Source organism: Sus scrofa, chromosome 14, assembly GCF_054392235.1.
Source record: "Sus scrofa isolate SSC_HxYL_T2T_F1_AM1 chromosome 14, Sscrofa_HxYL_maternal_Yorkshire_Landrace_v2.0, whole genome shotgun sequence".
NCBI lineage: Eukaryota > Metazoa > Chordata > Mammalia > Artiodactyla > Suidae > Sus > Sus scrofa.
In genome coordinates this window covers 149,733,979-149,745,990 of record NC_139396.1, presented here as the reverse complement: position 1 = coordinate 149,745,990, position 12,012 = coordinate 149,733,979, and the positions used below count along the sequence as shown (strand labels likewise).

The window sequence follows — 12,012 nt, the reverse complement described above, 5'->3', positions numbered from 1 at the left end:
ATTCTCAGAGATGCTTTTAAGCCAAAGTTTCTGGACACCCTTCCAGTTAACACTTCTCTAATTCATCATGCTTCTCTTTAATCCCAGATTTCCCCAAAACTCTAAGTTTATCAGGCTCTTTAAAACTTCTGTTTTAACCATTAGATAGGCAGCTAACTTGCTTTTTTAGTTTGGGAGGTCAAAACAAATCACATTGTGCCCCAGAAGAATTTAAAAAACAAAAACCCATATAGCAATTACAGGGCTTCCATTTCAACAGAAAAATGATCTTTTCCAATGAAACTATTTTTATTTTAATTTGCACTTAATTTCGAGATCTGTGATGCCTCTAAATGTGACTTTTGGCCTCACACAGATTTATTTTTGCAAGAGCTTATCTTGTTTGAGCCATTAACTGGATACCAAAGGGTAGTTGATAAACGATAAATTTTAGATGTTTCATAGTGTAGTCAGATGTTTCTCTGAAAGAAAAAAAAATCTAACTGCCTTTCAGGTTTTGAATTAAAAGTAAGATTTACCTCTAACTGGTCTCTTTCATTTTTTTCCCCATTCTTTCCAGTGTGAAACTAATGTAGAAAAATGAGATTGAAAAGTATTGCTCTTTTGAATTGGAGCTGGAGAATCTGAGCTTTTGAAATATGTTACCAAATAGAAATTGAGATTTGCAGCTTGCATTTAGGGAAACTTGGCATAAAATTATTGTCTCACATATTGATCGCAGCTGGAAATTAATTTGGTTGGTCATATAGTATTCTTCTAGACAGATCTGGGTCAACATTTTGTTCAAAGGGGAATGAGAGAAGTTCTTTTAGTCCTTGTGGTGGAAAGAGTGAGTTTTCTTCCTGCTGCTCCCATCTCTACCATTTTCTCCCTCCTCCTCTCCTCTCTCGCTTTTTGTGTGTGGGGGGGGGGGGAGGGGGAGGTGTTTGCATGCATAGTATAGAGGAGAGGAAGGAGGGCACCTTCCCTGTACTTCGTAAACATTTATTTCTGAGAAGAGACTACTAGCCAGCAGAATGAACTCCATGGAAGTTTCTGCTTAATCTGATGCTCTTATACAATTAAAGGATTTTCTCAGCTCTCAACTGTAATCTTAGTACCGCTGAATTGTGTACTGACACTGCAGGAAACAGCTCTGCTCAGCAAAGCACTACTACAAAGGTTCTCTATGTGTGCCTGTACATGGACAATTAAGTTTTAACAACAAAATTAGGAGAACAACTGGATGTTCTGGAAGTTGAGATCTCCTCACTGAGTCTCTTTTCCCCCGTCCCTCTGAGGTTTTCCTGTGAGCTGCTCCGTGGATCCGCCTGTCAGCTTTGTCTTACAGGTGTTTTGAGTTGCTCTACAGACAGGAACTTCTTCCAGATTAATTGTTGAGGCTAGTGTTAAAACTCTGTTGGATAAGTCTCAAAAGAACTGTTAAAATGCTGCTAAGTAATTCTCAATTCTCTCAGAGAATTAATTGCCTTCTACCGTGTGCCTCCAGTTGCAAACACCTATGACTTTAAGAGAGTGATCATAAAATACGTCATTTCTGCCTGGAGAACCAAATTGCTTTTGGTGCTTTGTAATTTTTTAAAAACATCTTTCAATAGTCTCTACAGTATTTGTGTTTCTTTCATTTTTGTATAGTGAAGTAGTGGAAAGTTTTTAAATTTATTCAAATAGAAGTGGCTGATTAAAACTTAAATGCAATTTCCAGTCTGAGGATAAATTGACCTCTTGAAACTTAATAAATGCTTTTCTCTGAAATACATTTTGTCATATAACTGTATCTAAATAAGCACACTGAATTAAAAGTTTAAAGTACATAATATAGTAAATTTAAGGAAAAATCTTTCAAAATTGAAAAATATTGTTCTGAAAATTAGGAAGGAAAATGCAAACATTTTGTGCATGGCAGCTTTCCTGAGGAGCCAGCATTATATATGGTGAATTTTTGGGAAGATTTTATGTCTCTTAAAATACCTCTTTTAAATGACACATTTCCTAGCTGAGATAGCAGTGGATTTTCCATGGTGACTTAAAGTTGTACAAAATTACAAAAAGCTTTAAAATGGCCCAAAAAATGTATCATACGCATTTCAGAATCTTTGCCTGAACTAAAGTCAATCTTAGCTCATGCTTTATCATTGATTTTGCTGGTGAGAACAGTTCAGTTTCCTCAGCCTCCCTGGGCCAGTGTATTTTGGAGTCTGTAAATGTGCACAGTCCAGCTTACACTAGAGGAATAAAAGAACTGGGACAAGGCTTCACAGCATGTACTGTGGTCTGGGATGTAACCCATGCACTGAGATGCCTGTGCTGCAGTTACCCCACCAAAGAAAATACGGCTCAGTGTGGACACGGAGGTCTTTGCGCAGCCATTGTTACCTCTCTTAAAAAGGAATTCTTATGAATCTTGATAGCAAATCAGCCTCTAGAAGCTGATGTCAGATTTTCAACCATGACAGCATTCTGTTTTTTTAATGATGTTATTTTTCAAAATTTAAAATTCTGTGTTTTTCCTTCAAATAGAACCTGACCCAAATTGGCAAGCTAATTTGTTCTTTGCGCTAAAATGGAGTTTTGTTTTGTTTTGTTTTGTTTTGTTTTTAAACCCTTCTAAATGTACACCTTTACTAACAAATTGAATTACCTCACCATAACTAAAAAGACATTTTAATATTTTAAGATGTATGAGAATTCAGAGAATTGATTATTTTAACTTTTGGTTAACATGAATACCTTAATTTCCCTAGTGAATAAAAAAGGAAAATGAAAGTTTTGTATTTTAATATGACATCAGTAACATGTCTGTTTTAATACAGTGTAATTTACTGTCCAGTAAGCATTATCTATAAAGTGGAGTTTATAAAAGTACACAAAGCCAAAAGAAATCAGCTTTGTCCTTCCATCATTATATTTAACAGTATTAGAATTAGTAATAATACAGGAAGTTTCACCTTATGTTTGAAACTTTATTTCGGGGAAACTGTGGACACGTTTGTTAAAATATCCTGAAAATAGGATGTTCGAGGGAGACAATAAAAATTACCTCTGCTGTAATGCCACTCCTGTTCACTGCTGTAGTAACTGTAAAAAGGGCTTGGGGGAAAAAAAAACTAAGACTTTTTATTTTTACGCAAGGGAGAATAAAAACTGACTTCGTCTTTGGAGTTTTCCTAGGAAACTACTTTCTAAAGACAAATTTAAATCTTTCCGTTTTCTGTCCTTGAAGGTGGTAAATATGATTGCCGTTTTATCCGTTTTTATTGTAAATGAAACAGAGTTCAGACCGTCCGGCTGCGCGTCATCTGTTGGCTGGCTGCCACGGACTAATGCAGGCGTCCCACTGGGAGACCAGAGAAGAACTATACTTTGATTCACCAGATTGTGTTAAATAGTCCAGCTGTTGCGATTTGAAAGATAGTTACCTCAGAAGTGAAATAGAAATGAACTTGGCATTTATGCCGCAAACCATTTTTATACTGTTTGGCAATCAGCTTTTCAGAGGTAGCATTTTATAAAATAACTCTCACCGCTTAAAAGTTTCATTCACTGTAATGTTCAAAATGTCCCACCTTTATATTATCAGTAAAATTAAGCCTGAGCGATATGCAAAATTTGCATGAAATAAGCATTTTTCCCCCTTCATTTCATGAGCTTTGATTGTATTCAATTGAGCTCAGAACCATGTCTATTAGGGCTCTTTTGGGCTTTAGTTAATTTGAATTGCAGCCGAAATGTTAGCTAGAATGTTGTTGAATATAATTGGAACATGGAAAGTTGATTCTGAAAGGAATTTCATTGAATGCAAACAATGATGTGCTTTTTAAAAATTAGAATGCTGTACTTTCATCCCTTGTAATACGGCCTTAAGAAATCACTGAGTCCCTTTATTATAAAGTTCAGCTTGGGCAGTACCGTTTCCAATTGTTCTGATTCTTCTGGTACCAGGACCCGTTGGAGTCGGGTTTTTCCTCTTACCAGCAAGTGGCTCCATCTGTCCAAGCCTCATCTTCGGGTTCTCTTATGTTGGGGAAAAGTAGCAGCTTTCTGAAAGAGCAGCCAAGTTGTACTTGGGCCTCAGGCTTCATAGAGTGGCATAAATTGCTATATTGGGCCTCAGGCTTCATAGAGTGGCATAAATTGCTATATTGTCTCCTAGCTTTTATTTGGCTTTTGGGGGGTTTTGTTTTGTTTTGTTTTGTTTGTTTTTTTGTCTCGAAATAGCCTTTCACTGACAATCTAAAATGACCCATGAAAATATCTATTTGAATGGATCAAAAATCATTCCCAGTATGTTGTAGTAAGAAAAAAAAAAAATAGAGGACAGGAAACCAAGATTCCACAATTTTAATCCTGTATCTGCTATGATCAAATTGTATGTCCTTGGACAAATCATTTATCTCACTGTTCTTTGATGTCTTCATCTGACAAATGAAAAGGTTGGACTGGTTCATGTCATAATCCCTCCTAGCCTGAGTATCCTATGATTTCTGTCTTCATAACATCTGAAAAATTTAAGTTTTACTCGGAGATCTTGCAGCACAAAGGTCTGCCCTACTCTTTGTGGATACCGAATTTTAATTCCTCATTTGTGGTTACTGCTCTTAGATGAAGAACCAAAGTACAAAAACTGAACAGAACACTAGTATACTATAATTCCTATTGGATTGTTGTATTTGAGCACCTAAGTTTTTTACTTTGGGAGAGAAGCTTCAGATTTAACCTTCTAGAAGGGCCCCTATGGCTGTCTAGAGCAGAGCCTGGGTTCTTGCCACCAGGACTGATAGGGCTCTCTGGCTCTTTCAGTAAGATGTGAATGGAGCTAGAATGAGGCCTAGGAGGAAGGCCCTTCATTCCAGAAGGAGGCCCTTCATTCCTGGGCAGTTCCTCAAGGGAACCAGGAATGGATTTAATGATGTCAAACCAGGAGGAGCTAACTATAATTGACAAAGGGAAAAAAAACCAAGGGATAGCTTGAAGGGATGGATTTTATATTTATAGATCTGAAAGAATCAGTAAACATGCCACAATTAGCCTGTGGCATCACGGTCATGTTTGTAGAAGATGCCTTGGGTTGCCTTGGGTAAAGAGCTGTGTGATGTTGTGGGAAAATCAGGAACAAGGAGATAGGAGCTTCTGATTCTTGTCCTGGCCCTGCCACTAATGAGCTGTATGATTTTAGGTCAGGCTCTTTCCCTCTCCACACCTCATTTTCCTCATTTGTAAAAGGACCAGCTGGACTGGATGATTGCCACCATCCCTTTTAGCCTTAACCCATTGGGGTTCCAAGTCAGTGGTCATTATCTTTAAGACACTAGTTACTCTCACTCTCAACACATAGATTCAGAGAAATTTCCCACTGTGCCAAGTTCAGTGATAATCAACAAAGGAGTTCTCAAATTGGAGCCTACAGGTGACTTAATAGATTCCTCTATTATCGAGAAGCTTACTTCAGGAAAGAACAGCAGTACTCTGGACTGAGATAATTCCAGGACAATTTCAGCCTTGGCAATACAAAGTTTCTGAGTTTTCAGTTCAATCAACACCTATTTGTTGCTGTTGTGGAGCCCTGAGAGCACTTCCTGGAAGTTTTCAGCCTCCAGCTGATGAAGAAAAGCTTTTTAGGATGTGTTCACCACCCCTTCACCTGCAGACACACATGGCCATGAAAACATCCATGGTAGTTCTACAAAAGCGATGAAGGTCAGTATGGGTTGATGGAAGTTGCTCACCTAGAATGAGATGGATCCTTTGCATGTGTAGAGCAGATTGGCTGGCTTACATACAGTGGGCTCAAGCCCAGGGTGGGAGAGCCAGACTGGGGCCTTGACCAGCAGAGTTTGTGTAGCTTTGACTAACAGCTTAGCTTGGCTGGAGCTTCATTTCCTAGAATTCCCTTGTCCATTTACTTGCAGGTTAGGGTTGGCCACAGGAAAAATTTGCATGAGATTTGGAAGATGGAAGTGACATAGTAGTCTTTAAAAAAAAAAAAAAAATTCTCTGAAGGTCTGTGTAGGGCAGGCCCTATTACAGTTTATGCACGTTGTCACCTAGTTAGCACATAGTTTCTCCGGCTCCCCGGCTCCCCCGATCTTCTCCACCTTCCCCAAATTCTAGGCCAGGTGCATGTGCAATTTCATGTGGAAGGGTTCCAGCTGACCCTGCAGCTCATCTTCACCATCAGGATTGGAGGTTGTGAAAGACAGATGCAGCTCTGGTTTGTCCTCAGCTTCTTGCCACTTTCCACCCATCTTCCTTTTCAGCTGTAAGAACCGTTGACTTCAGGCCCAGCATCATACATAGAGTCAGCAACCTCACATAAACTGCCCAACTAGCTCTCTCCTTGCCTCTAATAAATCCCTTAGGCCATTTGTGGTAGTTCTGGTTCTCAGACGCTGCCCTAATGGATTCAGTCTTTTAGGTGTTGCCTGAATCAGAGAAAGTTAAGGCAGGTAGCAGCAGAGAAACCATATCTCATACTAATTCCCAAAGCACAGTGACAGATATCTTGAGTAGTGGATCTTTGGCCAAGGTGAATGGACAGTGTCACGGTATTTTCTAATAACAAGGGTGTCATCAAATGCAGGCAGAAATAAAGCAATCTGTCCTCACTACACTATAGCTTTCCTCTCAGGCTCCTGGTCATCTCTTTGCTTTTACCACCTCCAAAGAAGACAGTTTGTGGTAGTCACTTATCAATGATGATCAGGTCACAGAGTATAACTGGATAGCCCTAGGGAGTGGTTTTCAAGTATTTGGACAAATCTCATAGTACTTGTGATAAAACTGTCGTCACTGGGTTTGAGTTTTTGGTACCTGTGGCTGGATCATGCAGGCCACTTTGTCTCAATAGTTGAACACTGGTTCTGTTGCTTTTGTTGTATAAGAGACCTCTATACCTACTCATATCAAACCTTGGTTTCTGTGTATTTATTCTGAGCCTTTCAAACACAGTTAGTTCATTAGTTTACTCCATCTGTTTATTCCACAAATGGATCTGCCCTGGGTGCTGGTGTATAACTGTGAGCAAACCTAAACAGCCCATCTCGTGGACACATACATTTTATTTGAAGAGGTAGACGCTAAACCACTGATTGCCATTATTTAATTGTAACTGTGGTAAGTCCAACAAGGGAGAAGTATTAGGCGGTAAGAGAGTATCTAAGCAGCAGATCTAACCGAGGGGCCAGGGAATAGGAGAAATCAACTCCTGGCAAGGGCCTGGTAGAGCAGTGGACAGACCCTGGCTAACAGTTCACCAGTACATGTCCTGACATCCAGAGGTGGAGGTGGGACAGGGGTGTGCTGATCATGGTTGATATCTAGCATTTGCCAGGAAGACCAGATGAGTCTGAATAGCCCTTGCCCTGCCCACTACATACCCCTTAACCTCCAGGCATCAGGTCAGCAGTCCACGACCTTCAGATGGTAGCTCCTGACCAGTAACTTCTGAGAGGAACAGGTGCCCACAGCCTAATTTCCTGGCACATGGCAAGTGAGGAACATTTCAGGACATCTCTGTTTCTACAAGGAAGTTGTCACCCCTTCAGCTTGAGAAGCAGTAGCTTCTTAGATCAGAAGAGAAGAGAGGAAACCTTGATGGCAAAAGAAACTGCATTTGAAATTTAGTAAGAAATTTCTTGGAAGTTCCTGTTGTGGTTCAGCAAGTTACCAACCCAACTAGTATCCATGAGGATGCAAGTTTGATACCTGACCTTGCTCAGTGGGTTAAAGATCTAGCATGGCCATGAGCTGTGGTGTAGGTTACAGATCCTGCATGGCTATGGCGTAGGCCAGCAGCTGCAGCTCTGATTTGACCCCTAGTCTGGGAACTTCCTTATGCTGCAGGTGTAGCCCTAAAAAGCAAAAAAAAAAAAAAATTCTCAAACATGATTCTTTGTAGAAAAAGTGTATGGTCACTTAGCATTTCAACTTATTCTCTGGATTCTCCTATCTGCCCTAGTTCCTTCCGTCATCCCTCCCTAGGTCTGACCAGAGTTACTCTTGCAAGTGTTGACAGCAGCTGGCACACCTCTCAGCTGTCCATCAGGGATGGGGGTGATTAATTTCCCTCCTTGATGCAGTCTCCTCAGAGCTAATCTGCAACCACATGGACTCCGGGACACAAGCAAGGGGTTAACTGGCTCCTTCCAGCTGCCTGGGGGTGGGACGGGAGTCTGGGGGCGGCAGGCATTGGGAGGTATGCACAGTGTCCCTGAGCTTTGTGCTTCTCTGAGAAGAGCATGCAATTAAGCAGGTAGGTGCATTTGGCTTTTAACACTTCCGCAAGTTAATTGCTCTGACTTTTTCTGCCATTCTTCTGGCCTTGTGCTCCTAATATGTAATCTAATAGCCTCTTCTTCTTCTTCTTCTTTTTTTTTTTTTTTTTTTTTTTTTTTTTTTTTTTTTTAACGGCTGGCTCCTCAAAGACCACTTTTTGCATGTTGATTAGACTTAGAACATTTTGGGTTTTTTGCTCATCTGAATGGAGAAATATGAAAGACAAATATTTTCTCTCTCTGCTTTTAATTTTTTTGTTTAACTGTTCATCCCCTAGGCCTCCCAGTAGCACTGGATGCAGGAGACAATACATTGGCAGTGAAAAACAAGCTGAACCAGTTGTAGTTTTAGATCCTGTTTCCACATATGAACCCCAAACCAAAGACCAGGTTGCTGAAAAAGATCCAACTCAACACAAGGATGGTGAAGGCGAAATTAAACCAGAATACAAAGAAGACAGCGTTGAGAAAATAAGAGATACGGACAGCTCCAACTGCTGATCCATAAACCAGAAGGCTGACATGTTCAGAAGTCCTTTTTAATAAGCACATGATTAGTTCTGATGTATTGGCAAGGGCTATAGACATTCTGTTCTTGTCACTGTATTCAGAATATAGGTTCTTTTCTGATGTCACTTTTGTAAGTAGTTGACCTATAAATATAAGTAAGCTATTTAGCAAAATACACATTCTTTGTAGGGTTTTTTTTTTTTGGGATCTTTATAGAAATATGACTTTTTTTTTTCTAATTACTGTATTAAGTGTGACTTCTTTTAGAAGGTTACAAAAAATTCAAATGTTGATATCTTTTTAGGTAATGTGCATACCACTAATCCAATGTCATGCTCAAAGTTTGCAGCACTTGTGGATAATTGGGTAAATGGAACTGAACAGTTTAAGGTGATTTAAAAAGCCCCCAAAGAAGCTTCTGTTTTAGGTCTGATCCTTTTTTGATGGAGACACTGCAGTAGCATGGAAATTGTTAGGCACTGGGGCATGAAAATTACTTTCAAGGGTATACGGAGATAAGCTGAAAATTCAGGAGCTGGCATCAAACTAGCAGCCTCATAATGTTAATTACACGTATTATTAATTTTGGGATGAAAAGTACATGCTCTTGTGTCCAAAGCTTCCCAAGGACTTTGGTGGGAATGCTCTAGTGTCCTGAGTGCAGAATTGAGGTGAAAGTCCAAACCTCTGAGTATTATCTTGGTGAACTGTGTGCTGTGTGCTCTGAGCTGTGTTTTCTTCTGTGCTCATGTGGCACAAGTACCATATTTTATCACAGTTCTTATGTACAGTGAAGATAAGTGACAAGCATATAATTTTCCTGCTTCACTGCTGTTCTACATTATGCAGGTTTGTTGTTGTTGTTTTTAAAAGAAATTAAGTGGTAGTTAGTCTCTAAAAATACAATGTTTCAGTCTACCACAAGGAATAAATAGAAATGTAATCAGGGATTTAAAAAAAAAATAACTTATGCAGCTTTTCAAAGTTGATTGTTTCAAAATTGGTGTTTATTTAAAATAAGTGGTAATGTACTTGAATGCATTTTTTTATGACAGTGATTCAGCAATGGTAATTTTACTATTAAAGAAAGTGAAAGGTTTAGTTTTGTTAGCATGGCTCAGCATGAAGCTGTCAGGTGTTTCTCACCTAAGGGCAAAAGAAAATGATAGTAATAATTGCAGTAGTTGTATTTTATTTTTGCACGTATGCTAAGCATAGGCTTGAAAAGGTGGCTAGGCAGGTAAATGTACTTCCTAAATTTGGAGATAATTATCTTTCCGTAGGTTCATTATACGTGACTGTTTCCATGTTCTTCTTCCAGTGATGATTTTACAGTTACAGTTATCAGTTTACTCATAGGGAATTAAAATGTAATGTTTTTCAACTGTGATTTCCCCTAATTGAATAATACTGCTATGTGATATACTAACTACAAACTGCATTATTAATTCACTTAAACAAGTTCTGTTATGCTGTGATTTAAACTCTCCTCACCACACTTATTAAAAAGGACCAACAGTTGCCCACTAAGGGTCAGTTGTGGTTATTGACATGTTTGGTTTAGTTTCCCCAAACTTGACATTCTGTATTAAGAACATTATATGACTTGATAACTTTAGTAATTTTTAATAATCCACAAAACGGTTTATTTTGAGGAATTTAATTTTGTGTCTCTTCCTTCTTTTTGCATTCCTATGTCTGTTATCAGTCTGCTGGCATATGTCTTACACATATTTGGGAATACAAAAATACACACACTTGTTCCATATTTTATCACACACCCTTTCCAGGGTAAGGAATTAATATACGGCTATATGTGTTAGCTGGACCAGGCAGTATTTAGACACTGAAAGTATTCTTGCCTTTTCTGAGCTGCTTATTCCTTCAGCATGATCACAAAGCATTTTAAATTAATTTGATAAAATTAATTCTAGCACCCTTCTCTACCTGAGCTAGTCTCACATAAATACCTCACCTCACCTCGGCAGTTGATCAGTCCTTTGGAAATTCTGACTGGCAGGAGTTAACAGAGCTCTAAACCACCAGCCTTGGCTAGATGGCTGGATGTTTTGGCTCTGGCTTTGTAGTGCAGGTAAAGATTATGCTAATTATCCTTCCAGACCATTTTGTTTGTCAGGTAAATGACAGTCTGTCTCACAGAATCTTAAAAACAAAGTTTGGATGATTTTTTATAAATGCACACTATACATGTTTAATCACTTGCATGTTTAATCACAACTTGAGCTGCTGTGGCAGTAAGTATATTGTTATCACTGACCTTAGGAAGATCATCAAGCAGCTTTTCATTAAAGACTGGATTTGGTTTGAAGTTTCTTCCCAGTCCCACTGCCATTTTCTAATACAGAGAATGACTAGTTTCTTTCATCTATTTTACATATTATATCATTTTTATATCTATTATATACCCTTTAACAAATATGGAGAGAGAGAAATATATATATATATATATATATATATAGAAACAGTGCTTATCACTTGCAGAAACTTAAAATGCAACATGTCCATTGGTGACCCCAGTCCTGGAGTGAGAAAAAAGTGAATAGGCTGTGCTCAGTGTTGAAATTAAAGTGTTCGCTTGGTTAAGGTAATAAATCATCTCTTTGGTTAGTTGTTAAATTATTAACATAGTTGCACATTTTCACACTGGTTTCATTCATTTAAGTATAATTTGTATCACAGTTCCAGGGCATACTGTCATGCGATCTGTTACAGGTGGTGTGTGTGTGTGTGTGTTTGTGTGTGTGTGTGTGTACACATGTGCAGAGGTGATGTGAACACTCAGTCATGTTCTTCCTGCCTTTAAAATGAATTTTTCTTCCAGTTTCTCATAACCCATTGTTTACTGTTAAGCATCCGGAGAGGCAGAAGCAACCACAAACTGTGACACGGTTCTCCCAACTTAGAGTGATACCAGCCAGTTCTCCTGCCCTGTGCTCTGAGAGACTCTGCCACTGCTTTTAGAGTAAGACCTTGGCTCTGCCATAAGGCCATTAAGTTCCCCTGTCAGTAGTCTTCAAAAGGAGAGGGCCTCAGTGTGCTTAGTAAAAACGTATAGAATATATCAGAAATCTAAACTTAGCCATCTCTCCCACAGGTCCATAAATAGCAATTTATATAATTGAGGGGAAAAGCAAACAGTAGCTTTTAACAGGAAATCTAAATCAATCATGAAAAGCAACTGATGTTATTCTGTCCCTAGGTATGTGTT

General features: G+C 38.9%; 1 protein-coding gene across 6 annotated transcripts in view; it reads left to right on the top strand.

The window, feature by feature from the left end:
- SHTN1 (shootin 1) overlaps positions 1-10,313 on the top strand; it is a 100,025-nt gene extending 89,712 nt beyond the window's left edge. For 4 of the 6 annotated variants that reach the window (XR_014827011.1, XR_014827009.1, XM_005671487.4 and 1 more), the window contains one exon: positions 8,552-10,313. Coding sequence is in view for 2 of the 6 variants with exons in the window: in XM_001925635.6 (XP_001925670.2) it covers positions 8,552-8,774 (223 nt within the window). In the remaining 4 variants the exon portion in view is untranslated. Of the gene's footprint in view, positions 1-3,223; positions 5,698-8,551 lie in introns of all 6 variants that reach the window. The other 2 variants (XR_014827008.1, XR_014827010.1) reach the window with 2 other exon arrangements.
- The last annotated feature ends 1,699 nt before the right edge of the window (positions 10,314-12,012 follow it).